Source organism: Enoplosus armatus, chromosome 11, assembly GCF_043641665.1.
Source record: "Enoplosus armatus isolate fEnoArm2 chromosome 11, fEnoArm2.hap1, whole genome shotgun sequence".
NCBI lineage: Eukaryota > Metazoa > Chordata > Actinopteri > Centrarchiformes > Enoplosidae > Enoplosus > Enoplosus armatus.
Window position 1 is genome coordinate 1916008 of NC_092190.1, and position 23711 is coordinate 1939718.

General features: G+C 45.2%; 1 protein-coding gene across 1 annotated transcript; it reads right to left on the reverse strand.

Annotated features, from left to right (window-relative positions):
• Positions 1–4294: 4294 nt before the first annotated feature.
• Positions 4295–23497, reverse strand: pde1a (phosphodiesterase 1A, calmodulin-dependent). Its single transcript, XM_070914955.1, has 18 exons — positions 23437–23497; positions 23005–23405; positions 22727–22905; positions 17084–17110; positions 13076–13189; positions 12781–12963; positions 11426–11492; positions 10043–10159; positions 9097–9237; positions 8840–8940; positions 8592–8717; positions 8195–8296; positions 7254–7374; positions 6795–6876; positions 6397–6517; positions 4842–5026; positions 4440–4643; positions 4295–4356 (listed from the first exon to the last, which is right to left on the reverse strand). The coding sequence occupies exons 1-18, from the start codon at positions 23495–23497 to the stop codon at positions 4295–4297; spliced, it is 2394 nt and encodes a 797-aa protein (XP_070771056.1).
• Between the last annotated feature and the right edge of the window lie 214 nt (positions 23498–23711).

A 23711-nucleotide genomic window follows, 5' to 3' on the forward strand; every position in this document is an offset into this window, starting at 1 on the left:
ACGAATACGAGTAACCGTGGGCTGTGTCTCGTCCGAAGCCAAGGTCAAAACTTGCCACTTCGCGTTGCAGCTGAATCTCCGGATTCCCCGCAATGTCCTCGATCCTTCTCGTCACGGTTCGCCTGGACAGCGGGACTTGCTCAAATGCTTCTGTTTTTTTTTTTAGGGCATATTGGTACTGCAGAGTCCACCAAGCACTCTTTGACAAACTCCCCCTCCGAGAATGGCTTACTGTTTTTAGCGATTTTGTGGGATATCACAAAGCTGGTCTCGGTTGCTGCATCCCTGGATGTGTGAAGCTTGGTAAAAAAAAAAAGAAGACATTTTTGAGGGCTAAAGTCTGTCCGTAAACAGTTGTTTGTCACACACAATGACACGTGCTGTGATTCTTCTTGGTTAAAGTTCAAATAAAGACAAATATATAGATTAGACTCAAACAGGCCGCAACAAGTTGAACGCTGGGTGTTCTCTCTTCTGCTTCTGGCTCGTGTTGGATGTCGAGCGAGTAGAGGCTGAAGCTGAGGCCTGTGAAACCCCCGTCTTCCGCCTCGTTTACGTAACACTTTTCTTCTTCCGTTATGTGCTGTAGTCACTCTGTTGCCAGCCTAATAACGGCAGCCCTGCGAATAAATAAATTCCCGTCATGAAGGTTGTAATGTTCCCCTTTTTGTTGAAGCGGTTCTCTAATATCGCTTTTAAACAAAAGCCTCATGCAGCATTAACCTTTATTGATGATGGGTTTATTGCAGGGCTGCTGTATTAGCCCGCATTAGTTGGAGCTAGGTGTACCTAAGGAACTGGCCAGCTGTATCCCGATTTGCTGCTGCGTCAACCCTCATTTCCACACTGGGGTCGATGAATCAATCAACATGTCAGCTGCATGCCAAAGCATACGGTAAACAGAAGATTTCTCTCAAAAGGGAGATCCGAGGCTCGGCCTTTGATCGGGTCCACTTTGCATTAATGAAGTTGGCGGAGGTGAATCCTCCTGCAGCTGCTGACGCAGGCCTGAGTCTGCTGGCAAACTCTGTCAATCACAATCACGGCCTTAATTATAACGAGTTTGGCCAGACCTCACAGGCGGCTGCTGTTTCACCCTTTGAACTCGGGGGGGGGTTGGCACCACTGGTGTAGAGAGTGGAACTATGCAACAAACAAATACACTGACAGACAGAAACAGTCGCAGAGACTAACTCAGTTTTCTGCAAACAAAAAATATTTTTCAAATAGGGCCTTTAAACCTGCAGTAACTGATCTTTGGCCACTTGGGGGGGGGGCAGCAGAAACAAGCCGTAAACACCGACATTATCACATTTAATGTTGATACGGCAAAGAGAGCAACACCGTGCCTCCACGCGGAGTCGTGTTTGTGTCTCCTGGTGAATGTAACTCCAGCGTAACTCCGCTCCTGGTCTCCTCCACCTCCTCGTGTTCCGGTGGCTTCTCGCGGCGTCGCCTCTGGACACGGCGCTGAGAGGGCTGAGGGCGAAATGGGACGGTGCAGCAGCTGTAAAAACCAAAACTGATCTTTTCACGAGTAAAAATCCGTTGATTGTTCCTTTAAAAATGACCTCAGTGACCCGGTGACCCCTGAGGCACATGAAATGTGGCATCAAGTCAATTTTAGACAAAATGTCCAAATGTTGTTGATATATATAAACATTTCTCCTCGCAGTGATTGTTGTACGTCTTATTAATACTGAGCTGTCTTCATTTCACGTTCGTGCGGGCAGTAACGGCCGCTTCACGTCTGGACTGCAGAGAGGGGACAGCGTTGTCTTGTGTTAATCAGGAACTGATTGACTGTGATTGAAGACACTCGTAGAGCGTCTGAACTGGACTAATCAGTGGATAAATAGCAGCAGAGTGGATCAGTGACAAGACGAACCGCTGTGGGCCGCTCAACATGGAAGACGGCGAAATCCCTCGATAATAAGATCGTCTGCCGCACATGCATGGATCATAATCACATTATCTGAACGCTCAACATGTGATTCAAATGTAGCTGAACCGTAAAAATATAGTCTCAGGAGCGAAATTCAAAACAACGAGCTGCTTTCAACGGATCATTTAATAAACAGACTACATTACATTTTTTGTATGTTATTCCTTTTTTTTTTTTTTACTTTTTTTTTTAAAGGTTTGTTTGCATTTGCAGTGTTTGTAAACAAGCCTGTGAATGACAACGTGTGCGTTGTCCTGTACCGGTGTGTGTCTGGTGCCCTCTGGTGGCGCGTGTTTACAGTGCAGCCACAGAGCGAGGAAGTGTATTTAAACACCGGTTTATTCACACTGGCCACAGATTGGACGGTTGGTTTTTGCAGTCTGCCTGAGCAGAAAGCTGGGAAGGGTACAGTCTTTAAAGGTCTTTAGACTGTCACTTAGCGTCTGAGCAGAGGAGGTTATCGTGCCAGTGAGAAAGGGAAAGTCCACTTTGTGACACAGTCAGTTAATGCTCATGTCACTGTCCTGCAGCAGCGGCAGCAGCTGATTTTTATATGTTGAAGTTACTTTCAAAGAGAGGTGATACCATATATATATGAGTAGCCTGCTAAATGAATACATGCTTCTGCTGTGATTTGTTTCATTCATGGCTTGTTGTTGTGTAGTTACACAGAAACAGTGAATTAGCCAATGAAACGGATTCATTAACCCTTTTCAGCACATTGACGCATATTCACTAAGAGTGAGACGATGAGGTCGATACCACCTCACCTTTTTAATACGTAGCTACAGTCAGCTTGGCTTAGCGTAGCTTAGCTTAGCTTAAAGGCTGCAAACAGGGGGAAAACAGCTAGCCTGGCTCACCGATTAACACATTATGTCTCATTTGTGTACTCTGTACAAAAAGTGACACCAGGAGGTGACTGGAGTTCTGAATGTTTAATACAATAATACAGAAAACAGCTGTACAGTATACACTGTGGTACACACACTCACACACACACACACACACACACAGAGCCAAAGAGCACATGATGACTATAGCACACATTGCATTAACAAACACAGTGCTCAGAGGATCTAAGGAGTTTTCACTGTCGGCCGTGTCGGCTCCACCCTTCAGCTCATTGGCCGTTGCTATAGAAACTGGTGTTTCTGTTGCCCTTGTCACCGTGGTGATAGTTTAATAGACGGCACCGTCCCCTATTCACAGTCAGGAGAAGTGACGGCCAGAGCACAGAAAACGACAGAAGCTGCCGTCCATTTAGAGGAACGTTCTGGTATCTTCTGACGCTCGCGTCCTCCGTGGTCCGTGAATCTGCCTCCGTCGGAGTGCTCGCAGTTTCTACGACGATGGCTGAGAGTACAATGTTACGCTAACCTATGGGTATATTAGCCAAAAGTACAACGAGACGGCCCACTTCCTTTAACGTGGTCACATGTATAAACTGTGTCCTTGACTGCTGCTCTCTGCGCCTTCAAACTGTACAAACGTGTTTAACCAGTGGCCACGCCCCAATCAGTGATGTCACAGCAATACATCCCTTAAAGTGACAGTGGAGCGGCGTCCTTAACTCCCGTAATGTGGCGTATTTTCGAGGAGGCAGGGTATAGTTTCGTTCTTTGAGTGATTGCCCATACAGCAAGCGCACTAGTGCCTTCCTTCAACGACATTTACAACTTTTAGGACATAAGTAGGCTTAAAACTTTGCTTTTTAAAAGTTACGCAGCTAGCTAGAGTGGCTAACAACAGCTCGGCTGTCGGCTATTCTTTGACAGCTCTGACGTCGCGTATTGGGGCGTGGCTACAAGCGCAACACGCTTGATCATTTGAACCCAGAGCAGAGAACAGAGCAGAGAGCACTCTTCGCACCCCTAACACATGATAAGAGGCGTATAACAACAAAACTGTCATTCACAAAACCCTCTGCAAACGCTTCTTAACAGCTCCACGTCTCATTCTCCAGATGGACATTCAGCCCGCCTCAGCCGTTAACTGGAATCTTTCAGCCAATCGCCTGTCTTTATTTTTATTCAAATTTCCACTTACTTCGCGTGATTCCTCTGAGTCGCTAATAAAATCACAAAACACTGTCACCACTGCGAATGGACCATGAAGCCGCTAAGAAGCTGTTATCTGATGAATGTCGTCACTTTGAATGTGGTATTTTCATTGTCACTTGTAAACATAAGGTCTGGTGGCCCTTGAGGGGGCCACTGAGGGGCCATTGAGTCAGCTGCTGTGTTGAAACAGAAGAGTCTGAGCTCTCGTTGTCACTGCACCGCGCCGCCTGTTGCCATGGTGATAAGCCACGGTCAGATACAGTGGTGAGTACGCCGTGGAGCGCCATCAGGCGTTTTCAGGCACTTCATCATCGTCCTCCTCCTTCTCCTCCCCCCCTGGCCCCGCCCCTGCAACAGTTACCACAGCAACAGGTCAGCTCAGTGAGAGTTCACAGCTTGGGAAATGTTTACATGTGATGTCGTGTTCGTACCGTTCCAGGTCAGGTGATCTGCAGGCATGTGGTCAGGTGACTTGTCGTCGCGCGTTTCGTCAGGAGGGGATCCGTCGGAGTTCTGTGATTGGTCAGAAGAGTGTCCATCGAGGACACTGTGATTGGGTGAGGAGTGTGATTGGACGTTTGAGTTGACGCAAGACTCCTCTTCCTCTTGTTCCTCTTGCTCCTTATTGGCCAGCTCTGCGTACAACAGACACACAGGAGCATTTCAGTTACAGGAAACTTGACTTGAAGAATCTTCCAAATCTATAAGGAACACCGTGCAAAGCATTTAAAGTTACAGACAACATCAAATAACAACTAACATGACAAAGAGTCTGAAGCTAGGCTAGCGGCTCTGCGGGGTGTGTGTGTGTGTGTGTGTGTGTGTGTGTGTACCGTGCACAGACAGCTCTTTCCATCTATCCTTGTTGCTGGCGATGACGCCGGACAGGTGGAGCCTCAGAGCCGGCAGGTCGATGGCCGTCAGGGAGAAGTCCATCTGTCCATCATCGCTGTTCCCGTAGCGACCACTGCTGTGTCTCTGCACCGACTCCACGGTAACCGAACCACTTCCTGTTAGACTGCACCAGGGGTCATGAGTGAGGTCGCTAACGTTAAAGCCACGTGTTCCTTTTTTTTTTTTTTTTTTTGTCCAATCATAGAAGACAACGCCATCCTCTCCAACAACAATATAAACTGATACAGTGAAAGTGAACTGCTGAACTGCTGAACGCTTCATCAGGTTTCCACCAGTGGGATCCCCTTTAGGCCCTCAGAGAGGGACCAAGATGAATCAAACTGTAATTATAAAAACTATTACTTCTCATTTTATATTCATTTATACTCTTTATGCTATACTAATGATTTAATGATTTGGATTATTCATGCACGGAAAATAAATCAAATGTCCCGTCCAATCAGGGATGTTTCCTTGGCTAGTTACTGGGAAAGAAACATGTCAGGGAGCTCTGTGAGCTCTCATTTCGCCTCTAAGAGGGAGAGTTATTTTATCGACAGAGTAGCGACGACTTCTGGTAGCTAAGAAGGTCCAATGAAGCTAACAAACAGCGGCTGAGAGCACACGCTGCCAGCTCGTCGATAGCTTTGTTTCCGCAACTGCACTTCAATGAAAAGTTGAAAGCTGTGAAAAAGACTTGTCTGATGTTGGTGAGCCAGTTTGAATTTCTTCAGCAGCAGATTAACAATTTAATCAAGAGGAGAGATTTAAAGATTCTGTCACGGCTGTGGTTAATATAGGTAGAAGGTCATGGTTCATTCCTGGTTTCTACAGAGCTCGCTGTTCGTGAAGCACACAACAGAATTTTAACTTCTACGACTGAATGTTTGTTACTGAAATACACCTTTGGACTTTTGTCCTTCAGTTTTTTTGTCCACAGGTGCAGATATCAACCATATTAAGGGGACTGGGTATCAGCCGGACATGACTGATCCACATTAAATGCAGTTTTGTGCTCCACTCCAGTCATTTGCAGTGGTAAGCCAACGTGCGTAAAGGCACCGCTCGCTGCATGTGGTTTACAATAAATGCATTTTAATGTGGAGGCAGTGGTGTGAAACAGGAACTGTTGACTTGCACGGGGAGCCAACGCTACCGAAGGTTCACTCCATTCCAGTCCTTTCTTGCACCTTTTCGTCTGACCTCACGTCTTATTCAGAGTCAAAAAGCTGGAGGGGTTTGGCACGTAATTAACCTGAGAGAAGCCTTTTTACTGCTGCGAGGACACACACAGAGGACGGTGAAGGCAGCGCAGGGTCCCATTTATCACAGCAGCTCAGTCTGTTCTGCGTCTGTTCACAACTTTTCATGGTCGAACCGTTTTTTTAATACCCGACCTTACAGTTCTTCTATTACACTTGCGGAGAAAGTATTTCCCAGGCAGTACTAGAACTGCGATTTCATGTAATGTAAAAGTAGTAGTAGCAGCAGTACCTGGACCTCCTGTTTCCCGTCTCTCTGGCCTTCCTGTCCTCTTCTATCAGAGGACCGATCACCTTCTCTGTTGTGTCGATCAGACCGCTGAAAGTCGGCTCCACAATGAAGTCTATGAAACCTGCAACCAGACAGAGAGAAGAGAGAGGGGAGGTAGGAGGAGGACAGAACAGAAAGACAGCACGATCAACAAGCAGTATTAATAAGTGAATTATCAGACTCGTCCCTTAGAGATCAGAGTTCAGCTCTCCAAACCACCAGCAGGTGTCACTGTTGAACCGAAGTGAATCCACACGGACTGCACAACGGTATAGTCTTGGTATCTGTTGCTAGTTAATGGTACTCCTCACCTGCCTGTGGTGCTTCGGGGTGTGTGATTGGTTGATGGTTGTTCTTACCTATCTGCGACTGGGCGATCATGGTGGCTTTGCGGTCACAGAGAGGAGAAAAGGGAAGGCCGAGTTCCACCTCTTTATCTCCCTGGAAAGGACAACAGTCACCGAGGCAACATGAGGAAGGTGCGCGCTCGTTCAACTCCACGATATTTACATCCACGTTTTGCCGTTTGAGCGTGATAAACACCGCGAAGCAGAAAGAGTCCTTTTGTATTTTTAGTTCTGGAAAGACGCCAATAATGCTTGTTGACACTTGTTGCAAAGCTACGATTGGACAATCACTGTTTGGAGGAGGGGTTTAAACATTTGACATCAGCATCATACTGATGTAGCTGTTCCCAACTCTGATATTAGATCTTTATCGTCATATTGGGCAGACTGGTCTTTTCCCATAAACTCTGTGTGTGTGTGTGTGTGTGTGTGTGTGTGTGTGTGTGTGTGTGTGTGTGTGTGTGTGTGTACCTGTCTAAAGAACTCCTCCATCAGACTGTGGGTCCAGCGGTAGTGCAGCGGCCAGGCTTTGGCTGGATGACTGATGTCTGCAGCGTGAAGCATCAAAGACAAAACCTTCACTTTGTCTATACTGGAGAGAGAGAGAGAGAGAGAGAGAACAAAGATCATTTGATTTAAAAGTCATTTAAAAGTCATGCAATAATAAACTGTAACAAACTGGAAGTAAGTAAAGTCAGAAAAGCAGAACGTCTCGTGAGTTTTAGAAGACAAAAGGGTCAACATCTCATTTCATCTTAAAAAACGTCAGCGAAAACAGACTTGGTGAATGTGTATGTAAGGTGAGCAGTGTTCCGTCTTTTATTTGGATCGCAGTCTGCAGAGGACAGTCCCCCAGACAGCCGCTGCCGCTGCAACGCAAAGCAGGACCAGCGTGTCGACAGGCTGATGACAGCGTCTTCCCCAAAATCTCATCCAAGCGTGAGCTGAGGAGCGTGACAGCTGCAAACAGAGAGGGGAGGCTGGACTCTGGTCAGACTGTACTGTACTGCTCCCGCACGGACGCACAAACCAATCTGGTTCAGCAGTCTGTAGGACCTTATGTTGGCCATTCAACCAAACTCCCACTGAAGATCTGGACGTCCTCATCAGACGGACCAAACAGTTCAAGTCCTTGTGAAGCTGCTATTTAATCTAATATTGCATTTTTAAATGAAATATAATCATCCGCTTAAAGGTATTTGAGGAAATGATGATTTCATCTGAACATTAGAATAGAAATACTGAATGAATCTTATACCATGTTGTTATATAAAGAAAGAGGTCATTTGGTATCTAGTAATAATGAGAAAACATTATACTTTTTAATTCATGAATCTACTGATAACCAGTAGATTATAACCGGCGCTGTAATGTTCGACTCAGAGGTCAGAGGTCACGGCCGCGGCACTGACCTGAGTGTCTGCGTCAGGGCGTTCCTCATGGTCTTGATCTGCTGGAAGTGACAGGACATGTCTGTGGACATCACCATCTCTATCACCAGAGCCCTCAGCTCCCTGCCGAAAATCAATGCACACACAACCAAGATAATCTGTGATCAGTCGCCGTGTGTTTGTGTGTTTCTGACTGAGCCTACCAACGAGGGGGGACACATTTCAGACTGAGGACTAGTTAATATTGGATGGCTCGTCCTGCTGGGGACAAAAGCCGTGTCCCTAACTGGGTGGACGCTGATTTTTGGGTCAGCGGTTAAGGTTAGGGTAAGTCTCCATGAAATGAATGTAAGTCTATGTAATGTCCCCAAAAGTGACCTAAGTCACTGCGTGTGTGTGTGTGTGTGCGCGTGTGCACCTCCAGTCGTCCTTGTTCAGGTTGACCAGGATGTTCATGTCCTCCTCTGCCATCAGCCTGTAGGCGGCGCTGACGTGGTGGTTCTCCAGCACCGACCTGTCGTTGTAGAGGATGGCCACCTCCGACCTGACGGACAGACACCACAGCCAATCAGCCGCTGGCGGCCGCTGCGACCATTCATATATAGAAGCCCACTATATAGAGGTCACTGTCCAATCAGATTCTTGGATAATCAATACCATTGCTACCTGGTGTGGATGTGGAAGTTGTTGGTGGTTCCTGTGTGTTCGAAGTCGTGAATCGCTGCAGCAAAAACCATCGCCAGAATCTCCAACTCGCTGAGCCAGTGCTGCACACACACACACACACACACACACACACACACTCTCTCTGTTAGCTGAGGGTGTAAATTCACAATTTAGCTGTCCATAGAGACCATGTACAGACACTGTCTCACCACTGTCAGTGATGTCAGTGTGTGTGTGTGTGTGTGTGTGTGTGTTACCATCAGTCCAGTGTGCAGCATCAGGAAGTGGGCGGTCTGAGTGACATCAGCGGCGTGGATCAGGTTGTGGTAGGGGTTCCTGTGTTTACTGTAGCCGTTCTCCAGAGCTTCAACGAACTGCACCAGAGCCTGGACCGGGATCTGAACACAGCACCACAGGTAGCACAGGTACTGTAAGTACTACGCAATGCCTACGAGGACACACAGCCGCCCAGGACCCAAGATATCTAGCAGCTCACTGAATGTTGAGTGAATATGAATCGGTTCATAAACCAGCTTGTTGATGATTTGTCTGCAAGTGAAGATGCAGTCAAAGTCAAACCGAAATAAATCCAAAAGGTGTTTCCTCTCTCTTGTAATTACGACAGCAACTCAATATTACACTAAAATGTCTAAATTACAACATCTTTATCTTCTAATTACCACATCCGAATCTCGTAATTTTTGGCATCTTAATCTCGTGAAAGCTAAACCAAGATGATGAGAAAGGCATTTTATAATTATGAGTTCATTATTAACATCTCCATTTTTTTATTTTTTTTTATTTCTGTACTGTGACAACTACAGGTCGTGGTTTTATGAGGTGGTTATGTGCTGGACTATTTCTTGGCCGGGGCGAAGTAACTTCCTGGAAATGGCCCGGCACATAATCCTCCATAAAACCGTGTTTTATATGGAAGGTGCATTTTGCTACCTTTGGGCAGAGCTAGGCTAGCTGTTTCCAGTCTGTGTGCTAAGCCAAGCTGATCGGCTGCCGGCTGTAGTTTCATTCTTTATCAATTCGTTGCTGGTTTTGGGGAATAAAAGAGATGAAAGATGCAGCTTCAGTCGCCACTCACCTTGAACCCTTTCATAAAGAGATCTGCCCACCCAGCACACGTAGCCCCACGCCACCCCGATGTTAGGCCCCGCCCACCCAAGTCATAACGATATGAAGCGCGTGTACCCTGAACCTGTTGATGAGGTCATAGCGGGTCAGCAGGTCGTAGACCAGGAACTTGAGGGCGTGGTCTCCGGTGCCCTCGTGGAAGGAAAAAACATCAAACGACCACTGATCCACTTCCTGGAAAACAGCCAGCAAGACTTGATATTATCGCTCTCATCATCATCATCATCATCATCATACACTATATAACATCTGATATGGGACAGAGCAGTGCAGATACAGATCAACCTGTCTGGTCGTCATTCAGTGTGATGTAGGATTTCTACCAGTAGAGGGCAGTGTGATGATAATGTTTGCTCATGTTGGGAGGAGGTGAAATGAAATTATCGTTATCACTAATTATACCATAGTTCTTATTTCAGGTTGTCAAGATTACTTACACAGTGTTGTTTTCCCAAAGTTCTGTTTTTATTGTTTGATGAGTTTATTGTTTGATGTTTTACATCCTGAGAAATGGCTGCACATTTAATTATAGTTTAATTAAGTTTTCTGAGTTTGTACAGGAAGCCCTGCGGGGGAAACATATGTCACTACACACACACACACACACACACACCACTGAGACTACATTTTTCTCCCTCCACCTCCTCCTTTCCTTCCCTACCTCCATCTTGCCTCCTCCTGTTTTTTGTCTCAACATTTTCCTCTTTTCCCTCCACACCTATCATCTCCACCTCCATCGTTCCGTCGATACCACCATCTTTCCTTCTCTGCCTCCTCCATCTTTTGCCTTTACATTGTCAGGTGCTCCTCTATCTCTTTTCCCCCCCGACATTCCTCCCTTCCTCCTTTTGGCCCTCAGCCTTTCCTTCCCTTCCTCTTCTTTTCCTCTTCAATCTTCTATTTTTTTCTATTTTCTATTGTCCTTCTCTACCTCCTTTCCTTCCCTACATCCTCCTTTTGGCCTCTGACTTCTCCTTCTCTCCCTACTCATTTCCTTTCCCTTTTCCTCCATTTTATTTCCCAACTCTTTCTTTCCTTTTCTACTTGCGTCTTCCCCTTCCTTCCCTACCTCCTCCTTTCCTACTCCACCTCTTCATTTTCCCCTCCTTTTCTTCCCTACTTTGTTTTCCTTTTCTACCTTTCTTCCCTCTTCTGCTTCCCTCTTTCCTTCCAACATTTTCCGTTCTTTATCCACCTCCCATTTCCACACCTCCTCTTCTCTTCTTTCTATACCTCTCCTCCTCCATTCCTTCTCTGCTTCCTCTTTCCCTTCCCTACCTCCTCCTTTCCTTTCCTACCTCCTCAGCTCTTTCCCTAACTTTTACAGTCTCCTTCCATTCTTTATTTCACTCTGCTGGTCTGCCTCCTGTCTTCCACAGGAGGAACTGACTGCAGGTCACTTCCTGCAGATTGGACTGCAGTAATAAAACAGTTTTTTACCTTCAGAGCTGTCAAAGCCGTGGGAGGGTAGGTCAGACCAGCCATGTTGGACGTCCGTCTGTACATCCTGACGTCACACACACACACACACACACACACACACACACACACACACACAGAGAGAGTGAGATAAAAATATCATGCACTAATCTCACACATAGAGATACAGACAGCTGCATGCATATAAACACTCCTCACAGACCTCCAGCCGCCCTCCTCCACAGTTTGCGACCAGGATGGATTGTTTGTCGCCATGGTAACCGTGCTCTAAACACACACAGCGAGTGGTGCCGCGGTGCAGCAGATATTTTTTGATTTCATGCGTCATTAAGCTGCAGCAGATGAACCGATACCGCTCTATCACTGCGAGTCATTTACACTCTAATGATATTGGACTTCATAGTTTCCCTATATGATCTCCATCTCCAGCTCGCTCGCACGCTAACATCGTTACACTCCATGTTCGACCTCCTAATCACATCTGCAGTGAAGTCGGGCCCGGATGTTTTCTGATGTTTTACTTTGAAGAAGACGATAATTGTTTTCTGTTTTCCGTCATCAGGTGCTCCAGAAGACAGAAATAACTCTCTGAACATCTGAGAGTGCAGACAATCATCTGACTGGACTCAAGTTCCTCCGCAGCAAACTGGGAAGCCCATTTCCAGACCTGTGGAGCTGCTTTGTGCACGGGGACATCGTCATGTTGAAACAGGAAATGGACAATTAGTGTCTAACATATCATTGTTTGTTGAACTGAAAGGCTTAGTCAATTAATCGATTTAAAAGAAAGATTAATCGCCAACTATTTTGATAATCAACCAATCTTTCCGGTTCTTTTTCCAAGCCAAAATGCAAAATATTCAATGCTTTTCTTGGTCTTATATGATAGTAAATACGCGAATATCTTTTCAGTTTTGGCCTTCCTGTTTGGACAAAATACGCAATTTGAACGCGTCACCTTGGCCTTTGGGAAAATTGTGCATTTTCACTACTTTAAAAATCTTTAGCTGCAGTCCTAATTGTTTGCTGTCAGGGAAAAAACAGGCGACAGGAGACTAAAAGTACACAAAAGTATGTGGGCAGGGGTGAAAAATGTGGGCTCCATCTTTGTAGAGGTGTTAGTTGAGTTTTGTGGAGGTTGAATGTGTGAGCTGCGTGTTGCTCCAGATGTAGATCCCTATGCAAGTTGGCCATAATGGTTTTTTAGTTTGTTGGTTTTGTCCTTGTAGAATGAGTGTTCGTTCGCTGGTATAGATGTGATTTATAATCCAACAAAAAAAAAAGTCATAACTTGGATATAAATGTTGATGTTGTAGCTTGTTTGTGAGTTTTAATACCTTCAAATACTTGTTTACCTCTCTACGAATATCCCAGCTTGCACTGCATGGACGATGCTCCTAAATCGCGGCTTCTCCTCAGGACGACGCTTGGCCACGCCCATCTTCCTGCTGAAGGTGCACGCCAGCCAATCACGTACCTCGCTGGGCACGGACTCTGCCTGCAAGTCGCTGAGCTCGTCCTCGGTGTCCAACAGGCGCCTGAGGGACAGAAAGAAACAGCGGTCAGTCACCGCTTGGACAGCCAGTGAGCGTTTTATTTTGTACACGTCCGTTCGTCCATCTGTCTGTCTGTCTGTCTCTTCAGTCCTACTTGGTCTCATCAGTGTAAACAGCGTCCAACATGGCAGCAGCAAGCTCCAGGTTCCTGCGGAGCTCCTGCAGGTCCACGACACCTCGGTCCATCTGCTCCAGGACCCCCTTTAGCCTGGCAACACACACAGTACACTCATGTGCTCAGAGGACAGATTAACCAAACACAGTAAACACAAAGTAAACAACAATCAGTCACAGGGCCACAATAACACCTCAGTTATTCGTGGATTTGTGATTTGTGTCAGGGTCCAAGTGGAGACGAATTTGTTGGCTGGCTTCATCTAAACTTGGCATATATGTTCCAGAAGTAAGAAATCCCATTGACGTTTGTAAAAATGCTAATAACTAAAAAAGAGTTACAGACGCTGGTGAAACAGAGACAGGCCCGGATGTGACATCATGACTTCGGCCCTCTATACTAGAGGGCTACTGTGGCTGGCCAGGTTACATGCTAGGCCAGCCTGTAACATGCTACTGCTAGTCATCCACAACAGCGCACTACCAGACCTGCTACGTGCCAGAGTTAGTTTTTTTTTTGGTGCATCAACTGCAGCAAAATTTGCCAGTCACTGTTTTCAGTTTTCACTGGGCTGGAGATATCCCTTCCCAAAGTGGATCAGCAGGAAATAGTTTGTCCCAGCTGTGATCTTCATCTTATCTTCGTAGCCTTGTTATTGAGTCTCCTCGTGGTACGCTGTCTGAGCTGAGCGTTGCCAGATTTCAGACAATCACAGCCTTGAACTCGCCCACCCATTTTATTTTTACCCGCCCACTCAAACAAAAAGTATCCCAGTTCTGGCAACACTGTCTGAGCCGCTGTTTTGGACTCGGAGGGCTGAGAGCTCAGGTGCTCTGGTATACTAATGTTATATTTCTGGAAACTCAAAGGCTTCCTCCATGTTTGAGCTGTTTGGTCGGCTGAAATCTGACCGCGACAAAGGAGGCGGGGTTAAAGTTCAAACAATGTGAACTTCAAGCGCGACATGATTCTGTAAAAAGCTGCACTGCAGTTTTTCTTACTGTACCCTGCTGAATCCAACTCCACTGCACCGTCACATGCTGTAACGCCTTCTGTTGTGATGGTATCCGATTTAACACACCTCAGCAAGAGCAAAAGTAGTCTGCAGAAATCCTCTCTGCAGACTCCATGCACCTGCTAACTGACAGACGGAAGTACCCATCTTCATACTTTGCACCCACACAGCTGCTGTCCTGTTCACACCGCAGAAACCAGAACATGAAAATCTGTTTCCTCCAGATGGACACATGACACTCCTGCCTCCTGTCAATCAGCTGACTCCCACAGCAAGCAGTGGGGGTCTCCTCCAGGAAATAAACATGTTGCCTTATAGACACCCGACTGCCGTATCCATGACTTTATGCTCACTGCGTCTGCGTCAGCCGGGACAGCCGCTCATGTCCGTTTGAAACCAAAACTTTTGTATTTATGAAATGCTAAGCTAGGCTAAACATGGACCTATCTCACAACGCTGTGAGAAGTTCCTTAAATATCTCAATTCATTTCTCAGAGATGCTGCGTGTTCGTGAAGTGGCATTCTCGTATATTCATCCAACACCTACCATAGAGTCCTGGCATACAAACTGATGGATGGACGGATGAATAGACGGATGGACGGATGAATAGACGGATGGACGGAGGGCTGTTTTGCGCAGGGCGGTGAATCTGTCTTCACTGTTCTGGACAGAGGGATGGTTTGAATGTTTACAACAGGGGAGACTGACGAAAGGGAGACATAAAAAATCTGCTGCGGCCAGGCATCGTGCCGTTGTCATGGTAACCAAACACCTTCCTGTAAACTGGATGAAATCTGTTTTAGTTGCCATGGTTACAGCTGGAGCTGGAGACAGGGAGACGGAACGAGAGAGAACTAAAAGTTCAAGGCTGCAGACATTCAAGAATTAAAATTTTCCTGAACAAAAGCTTCTTTTTTTTTTTTAAGATTTTCTTTTGGTGATATCAAATGATTATAATTAGTGGCTGCAGTAGTAGACTTAGTAGTAGCAGCAGTTGTAGTATTAACTGGGGTGATCAGCTCTGCTGCTGCCGTATTTGTAACGAGAGAGAGAGGGCTTCAAGTTGAGCTGTGAGTTCAGTACAAACTCTGATGTCACGATGTTGGATGACTGATCACCAGTCTGCAGTCACGTCAGGTGACAGGTGGGAAGGTCCACTGCAAAAACATCCACATTTAACATTTCTAAGCATTGCAGATTGCAATTAAACACATTTGTTCACACATACAGTCTCAAAGGAGTATATATATATACTATAATGGCATACGACACAGTACCTCATTTCCCGAAGCAATGTGCGTTGGAGTGGAGGAATTATACAGATCTTTAACTTAGGTAAAAGTATCAATATAATACTGTGTAAAAATACTCTGTAACAAGTAAAAGCCCTGCAGTCATAATCTGACTTGCTCCTACTACTTAGCTAGTTTGAACTACTTTATATAGTTAGCTAGTTTGAACTACTTTATATAGTTAGCTAGTTTGAATTGCTTCATATACAGTTAGCTAGTTTGAACTACTTTATACAGTTAGCTAGTTTGAATTGCTTCATATACAGTTAGCTAGTTTGAACTACTTTATACAGTTAGCTAGTTTGAGCTACTTTATACAGTTAGCTAGTTTAAACTACTTTATACAGTTAGCTAGTTTGAATTGCTTCATATACAGTTAGCTAGTTTGAACTACTTTATACAGTTAGCTAGTTTGAGCTACTTTATACAGTTAGCTAGTTTGAACTGCTTCATATACAGTTAGCTAGTTTGAACTACTTTATATACAGTTAGCTAGTTTGAACTACTTTATATACAGTTAGCTAGTTTGAACTACTTTATACAGTTAGCTAGTTTGAATTGCTTCATATACAGTTAGCTAGTTTGAACTACTTTATACAGTTAGCTAGTTTGAACTACTTTATACAGTTAGCTAGTTTAAACTACTTTATACAGTTAGCTAGTTTGAATTGCTTCATATACAGTTAGCTAGTTTGAACTACTTTATACAGTTAGCTAGTTTGAACTACTTTATACAGTTAGCTAGTTTGAACTGCTTCATATACAGTTAGCTAGTTTGAACTACTTTATATAGTTAGCTAGTTTGAGCTACTTTATACAGTTAGCTAGTTTGAACTGCTTCATATACAGTTAGCTAGTTTGAACTACTTTATATACAGTTAGCTAGTTTGAACTACTTTATATACAGTTAGCTAGTTTGAACTACTTTATACAGTTAGCTAGCTTGAACTACTTTATACAGTTAGCTAGTTTGAACTGCTTCATATACAGTTAGCTAGTTTGAACTACTTTATACAGTTAGCTAGTTTGAGCTACTTTATACAGTTAGCTAGTTTGAACTGCTTCATATACAGTTAGCTAGTTTGAACTACTTTATATACAGTTAGCTAGTTTGAACTACTTTATATACAGTTAGCTAGTTTGAACTACTTTATACAGTTAGCTAGTTTGAATTGCTTCATATACAGTTAGCTAGTTTGAACTACTTTATACAGTTAGCTAGTTTGAACTACTTTATACAGTTAGCTAGTTTAAACTACTTTATACAGTTAGCTAGTTTGAATTGCTTCATATACAGTTAGCTAGTTTGAACTACTTTATACAGTTAGCTAGTTTGAACTACTTTATACAGTTAGCTAGTTTGAACTGCTTCATATACAGTTAGCTAGTTTGAACTACTTTATATAGTTAGCTAGTTTGAACTACTTTATATACAGTTAGCTAGTTTGAACTACCTTATATACAGTTAGCTAGTTTGAACTACTTTATATACAGTTAGCTAGTTTGAACTACTGTATACAGTTAGCTAGTTTGAACTACTTTATATAGTTAGCTAGTTTGAACTACTTTATACAGTTAGCTAGTTTGAACTGCTTCATATACAGTTAGTCATACTGAGTGCTTCATCTGTGTATGTGTGTGTGTGTGTGTGTGTGTGTGTGTGTATGTGTGTTTCTTACCTCTGCGATGTACTTTTATATTTCTGCCTGTAAAGAAAAACAAAAACAGAACAGTTACACGCTGCGTTCAGACAGTCCTCATCATAAACTGATTAAGTCATGAACTTCCTGAGACCAGGTGTGTGTGTGTGTGTGTGTGTGTGTTCAGGCACTCAAAGCCAAGCACCCAGAAACATTTCGGCATGGTGGCCACATTCAGTCACAAACACCCTGAAAGGTCTGGAGGGGTCATATTATGAAGACTCTAATGTCCTTGGGCCCAAAATGCAGTTGTTTTTGCCCTGCATCTGTTTTTCAACGGGGGCCGGACGTGCACACTAGCCACCTAACCCTTTGCTTGGAATACATTTATGGCGTGGCGTGGTTTGGGGTCCCCAGCTCGTAGGTACATGTGAGGATCCACGGGATATAGACGAAATGAAATAGTTTGGTGTAGTAACAATGCTTTATGTTCATCTCTGTATTTTGTCACCTTTATTAAACAAGGTCAGAAGAAAAGAAAGAAAAGCAGAAAGTAAATGTCAACCAAACAAAAGAGTCAACCCCGTCCATCATGATCTCCGCTCACTGGTAAATCCACTACTCGAATGAAAAAGCCCCTCCAGGATGTAAACATGTACAAATATATATATATATATATATATGATACATACTCCACAAGTTGATGTCGAGCATCTGAACGCTCCATTTGGCCTGAAATTAGCCAATGACAGGACACTGGAATCTGACCCTGAAGGCTAATCACAGCCCTGACACGTCTGAGCCTTGAAAGTGACAGCAGGAAGCTGTTATTTCACGGTCGACTGGTAATTGTACCCTGGCCTGCGTGGGCTGATCAGCGCTGAATTGCTTGCAGAGCGGGTTGCGGCGAGGTGAGCAGCGCCGGGGTGCATTGTGTTTTTGGTAAAAGAAAATAAAGATAAAAAATTAAAAAAAAATTAAAAAAAACATGCTGCAGCACCAGCAGTGACAGGTGAGGACAGAGGTAGTTTGTGGAGAATGACTCACCACTCTTGTCATGACTTTTCCAGGCTGACGCCTTCAGTGAGAGATTTTGCATTTGCCTTCCCTACTTTCTGTCCTTGTGCTGACATGTTTCATCCTCATCCACCTCACTCTCTTTCTTCCCTGTGTCCTTCAGCGTTATTAATGTTGGGCGTGTATTTTAGTCTTAGATGTAATTCTTTCTCTGGGTGACTCTGTTTGTGATGCACCAAACGCAGGGAGAGCGTTTCACACTTTTTTTTGTTCACCGCCTACGTCGAGACCAGGCGCCCTGGCCTGAAGAGACAGCAGAGCATCCATTAAAACGAAGCAGTCTGATAATAAACCAACTGCAGGACACACACACACACACACACACACACACATATAAATAAATAAAGACATATAAATACATGAAAACAACTTGTATTTTACTGAAACTTTAGCAGCTAAATGCATTCGAACGGATACAAAAATGCAGAGCAAGAATGACATCCTGGTTTCCACCGTGTTTCAGCCAGTTACTGGAGGCATTAGACTGGTTTCTGCTGCTTCGACTTTGTCGTACTATGATCCACTCTTCAGACAATTTCAGGTGACCGGACATAAAAAAAAAAAAAAAAACGATTCTGTTTTCTATTTTTTCCGGTCACTGGAGTGCTATTTTACTCTTTAACGCAAAACAGTCTGATGAACATTTTCTCGCTTTCACTTGTATTTTTTTCTCATTGTTTCATCGCTCTCTCACTAAAGCACACCAGCTCACAGAGATGAAATGAGAAACGCGTCTGAAGGAAAATTCGGTGCAACAAGTGAACTGTTCTCTCTCTGTCCCTCTCTCCTCTTGCTGCATCAAAATGCTCTGCTGTTACCACGGAAACTAGGGAGGACGACGAAAAAAAAAAAAACGACAACAACAAAAAAAACAACAAAAAAAAACAAATCTGTACGCTTATTTGTTTTCCCCCTCCGAACAGCACAGACCTCTCTCGTTTGTTGATCTGCATCTGCGGTTCACGTCTGTCGGGGAGAATTAAAACGATCAGTCAGGAGATAAATAAAGACACAAGGGGGCACTCAGTGGTTCAAGCACTGTTGGCACCAAACACACCAAAACACACACACACACACACACACACACACAACATGAAGCAGCTGATGCTGTGATGAGAACGATGAGTCCGTCTTCTTGTTTGTCATATCGTCTGCACGTTCACTCATTCGGATGGAACACGGTGGATATTTAAATCCGCAAACGTTTCTAACTTTAGGCTGAATTTAAATTAGACAAACCTCTTTAATTTCCTAACAGTGATTCATGTTGAGAATACACTAAATTCGGTATCAAGGAGGTTTTGGCGTACGTACTGATTAGATAGGTACTGCATGGACACTGATTACTATCCAGCTCTGCTGTAGGAGGCAACATCTGTCAGCTCTCTCCTGGTATTATTTTGATAAATGAAAAATAAAGAAAGTATCTGCCGTTATTGCTTTTCCTGTAGGAGGCACAAGTTGGCAGATTAAAGGGCAACTGCACCCTCAAATTCTGCTAGAACCACCCCCCCCCCAATCGCAGCATATTTAAGAGACGACAACTGTCGGAGACCGTGGCCTTCTGTGAACAGCTCCCCCCTGCTGGGCAATCTGCAGCCCGATAAACATGAATGAGGCCGATGTTATCCAGTTATCTACAGTAAAGTTATCTACAGTATAAAAATATAGCTTTATCTATATATGATATATTTCGTATGATTTACCAACAATCAACAATGAAAAGGTTAGCGTAGATGCTGCTGTAGCATCAGTCACGTCAGAACTGGAGAGTATTTCTCCGTTGAAAGAAGAGCAATGAACGGAGTTTGATTTACTGCGGCGCTCTCCTACTACATCACATGGTTCGTTGATCTGATTGGTCGAAGTTAGCGCCCGCTAAGAGGGGAGGACAACCATTCAGGTGGCTCTGTGTAACAAACCAATCCGTCTCGTCAGGTTGGAGGCCCTGCACACCAATGGTAAGCCTGTCTAGATCTCGCCGCAGGACTGTGGGGGGGGGGGGGGGGGGCGTGTACAGACTGCGTTTGATTGACACCTGCCTGTCCCCTGTTAGTCTCACCTGTTAGGGTCAGCATAAAGTGTGGCCACGTCAGCCTTCCGTTCAACCAAACTGTCCCACATCCTTCCCCCCCGAAAAAACAGGATGTGATGTCATGGGGGGGGGGGGTGATGACGAATTATTAAGCAGAGCGATCACAAACAGTAAACAGCTCTGAGAGAGCCAGTTTATAGTCACATCCGCAGGGTCAAAGTTGAACGTCGCGAGTCTGAGCCGCCGCTAGCATACAGCACCTGAACCTTTGACCGAACCGCTGGTGGTCAAGTTGCATTGTGGGTTGTGTAGGCACCAGAAGAGGAAAGAAGAATGTGTAGAATTAAACGAATGGAGTCAATTCATTGTTTTGATTTTTGATTTTAACATGGGCACAGAAAGAAAGAGAAAAAAATCTTTAACGAAGGCTTTCTGTTCGTTAAACCCGCATAACCCCGATGACATCATCAGGGTTATTTTTTTTCCACATGACAGAGCTCCTCTAAACAAACAAACAAACAAACAACAACAGAGTTCTGATCTATAAGTTAAGTTATGTCCGCCTCGCAGACGAGCCTCCGTGTTGAGTTCTGCATTCTTTATTTTTACACCTTCAGTGTTTCTCTCTCATTGAATCACTGCTGACAGATAACACACGTCCACTTGCCAATGTTTATTACAGGGTTTTGGCTGAAACTGAAACACTTCTCTTGGCGTCAACTTCCTCAACCAACACACCAACTTGTGCTGGTAAATCTTCTGCTCTGTTGCCAACTAGTTACTAATACAAGATGCTGTATAGCGAGTAGGGTCTGTTAAACAGAACAAGACTCGCCAAGGGGCATAAATGTGTGTGTGTGTGTGTGTGTGTGTGTGTGTGTGTGTTATGAAACTGATGCACATTTCATTTCACTGCTGTCATTAAATCAAACACTGCCGCTGACTTTTTCTGCCGTAACGGGACGAATGAGACCACAGTGGCACGTTATTGCGTTACAAGGCGTAAATGTGCACATGCTTCTCGTTGAGTCATAAGAATTACATATGAAAGGTCACAGCAAACACTGCGTCGGAAAAAAAGCCCGTTCATTTTCATTCATCTGATGCTCGGGATCATCTTAGCGATTCGAGGAGTGTCGGCTGTGGGCCGATGAGTCATGGCTCAGCTGGCGAGGATGAGGACTCTCGTGTGGGGTCAAGGGCTTCACATTCTCCAAAACTAAACCAGACCCAAAAAGGACCAGTGTTAAATATAAATATATGTATATATATATATATATATATATATATATATATATATATATATACATATGTATATAAGACTTATGTATAAAAATATGTTTTGAGCCGAGACAGAGGGGGCGGATCTGATCCGAAGGGCCAAAATTATTGCAGGGACTTGCTCCCGATCAGGCACAACAGCATCAGTCAGGTCCAACACTGATGTTGGGTGACCGGGTCTGGCTCACAGTCCAGCTCCAGTTCCCCCCAAAGGTGTTGGACGGGCTTGAGGTCAGGGCTCTGTGCACACACCAAACTGGGAAAACCACTTCTTCGACTTCGCGTGGACATTCTTCTTCTTCTTCTTCTTCCGTGTCAAAACCCGGTGCCTACATTACCCACAATGCCAGCGGGCCTGCATCGATTCAGGTGCTTTACCCTCAAGTGACAACACTTGAGGGCATTCGTCAGACTTCCCACAGCTCCCCCTGAGGCACTAAAGGCTTTATGCTACTTTAAAACGGCACCTGGAAACACGACTAATGTGTAAAGTCAGTGGAGCGCGTGAAGCTCTGTGGTTCCCGCTCTCATTAGGCTCCATTAAAGACAAAAAGTGTGTGTTCCCGGTGTGTGATGGACTCCCCTGAAACACCAACATGAAGTCAAACAGCCTGATGCTCAATTTCAGTCTTGACTTCCTTCTTTTCCTTTCTTCATGTCTCTCTCTCTCTCTCTCTCTGTCTGTCTGTCTGTCTGTCTGTCTGCCTGTCTCGCTCCGAAGCTGTCTATATTTGCAGAGAGTTTGCTGCATCGCAACGCTCGGCCGTTCCCATGGCAACTATGGAGAACAAAAAGACAAGCTGTTTTACATCTGCTGCTGTAGCCTCAGCATCAGACAGATGTGGCGGTGTCGTTCCTGCTGCGATGTTAGCCCGTTAGCGTCCACGGCTGAGAAAATATCTGACAGACAGAGGGACAGACGGAGAGACGGACAGAGAGACGGACAGAGAGACGGACGGACGGACGGGAAGCTGTGACCTCATCAAAAACACACACACACACAGTCTTTCTCTCTCTCGTGTTCAGTGTTGCACGCCCACAGTTTTCCACTAATTTTCTGTCACTCATTTCCCCTCCATCCTCGGCCCGTGCCAGCGTCGCCATGGCAACCAGGCGACCACTCTGATGCCGTCCCCGAAGGCTGTCAGTCTGAGCAGTGATCAAGTGACTGTCACAACGTGATCACCAATTATCAATAGTGCCATTACCTCATCCTCATCCTCCTCCTCCTCCTCCTCCTCATCATCATCACCTTTAACATTGCATCATCAGCCAGCGTGTTTACTCACATTCCTCTCAGTCGGATCAGGACCTGGTTGTTGTGGTTCTGCTCCAGAGCGTCCTCAAAGTCCCGCACCTCCTCAGTCTGCTGCTCCTGTCCAGTCTGCTGCTGCACCTCCGTCTGCAGTTCCTCAGTCCGTGACATCTGCTCAGTCTGCACCTCCTCCTGCTGCGGCTCCTCCTCCTCCTCAGTGTGCTGCAGCTCCTCAATCCACTGCTCCTCCTCCACCTGCTCCTCCTCAGTCTTCTGCACCTCCTCCCGCTGTACCATCTCACTCTGCTGCACCTCCTCCTTCTCCTGTTGCATCTCCTCCTCAGTCTGCTGGTGCTTCTCTGTCTGCACCTCCTCCCGCTCCTCTTGCACCTCTTCTTCCTGTTGCATCTCCTCCCCCTGCACCTCTTCTTCCTGTTGCATCTCCTCCCCCTGCTCCTCTTCTTTCTGGAGCATCTCCTCCTCCAACTCCATCTCCTGTTTTACATCCTGTTGATGCATCTCCTCCTCCTGCTCTCCCTCCTGTTGCTGTCCTTCTTCCTCCTCCTGCTGCATCTCCTGTTGCTGCTCCTCCTCCCGCTCTCCGACCTGTTGCTGCACTTCCTCCTCCTGCTCTCCCTGCTGCTCCTGCTCCTCAGCCTCCAGCGCCTCCTCGTTCATCTCGGCGTGGTGGAGGAGGAGAAGGAGGTGGGGGTGTTTTCAGGGCTTGTAGAAGGGTTCACAGATCAGAGTTTGGTCTCTGTGAAGCGTCCGGACGTCTCTCAGACCGACGGAGTCGTAAAAACATCGATGCCGATCACAGCGGAGAGCGTTTGGGTCTGATGGAACTTCATCCAACTTCCTGTGATGTCACCTGACAGCCCGGCCAACCCAAAATGATGATCTCTGATCTGATCTTCAGAGTGAGTTAAAGGTCACAAAGACAGAGTGCAGGGTTTGTTTGTTTTTTGAAAGTTGGAAAGCAGAAAGAGACTGATGGCATCTTTTAGTCGACCAAACAC

Excerpts from the sequence above, each read along its gene's own strand:
- pde1a (XM_070914955.1), bottom strand. The coding sequence starts at position 23,497 with ATGTTTTTACGACTCCGTCGGTCTGAGAGACGTCCGGACGCTTCACAG. Across the intron at positions 17,111-22,726 it reads CTGATCCGACTGAGAGGAAT|GCAGAAATATAAAAGTACAT; the intron begins GTGAGTAAACAC and ends TTTTCTTTACAG. Across the intron at positions 8,718-8,839 it reads AACTTCCACATCCACACCAG|GTCGGAGGTGGCCATCCTCT; the intron begins GTAGCAATGGTA and ends TCTGTCCGTCAG.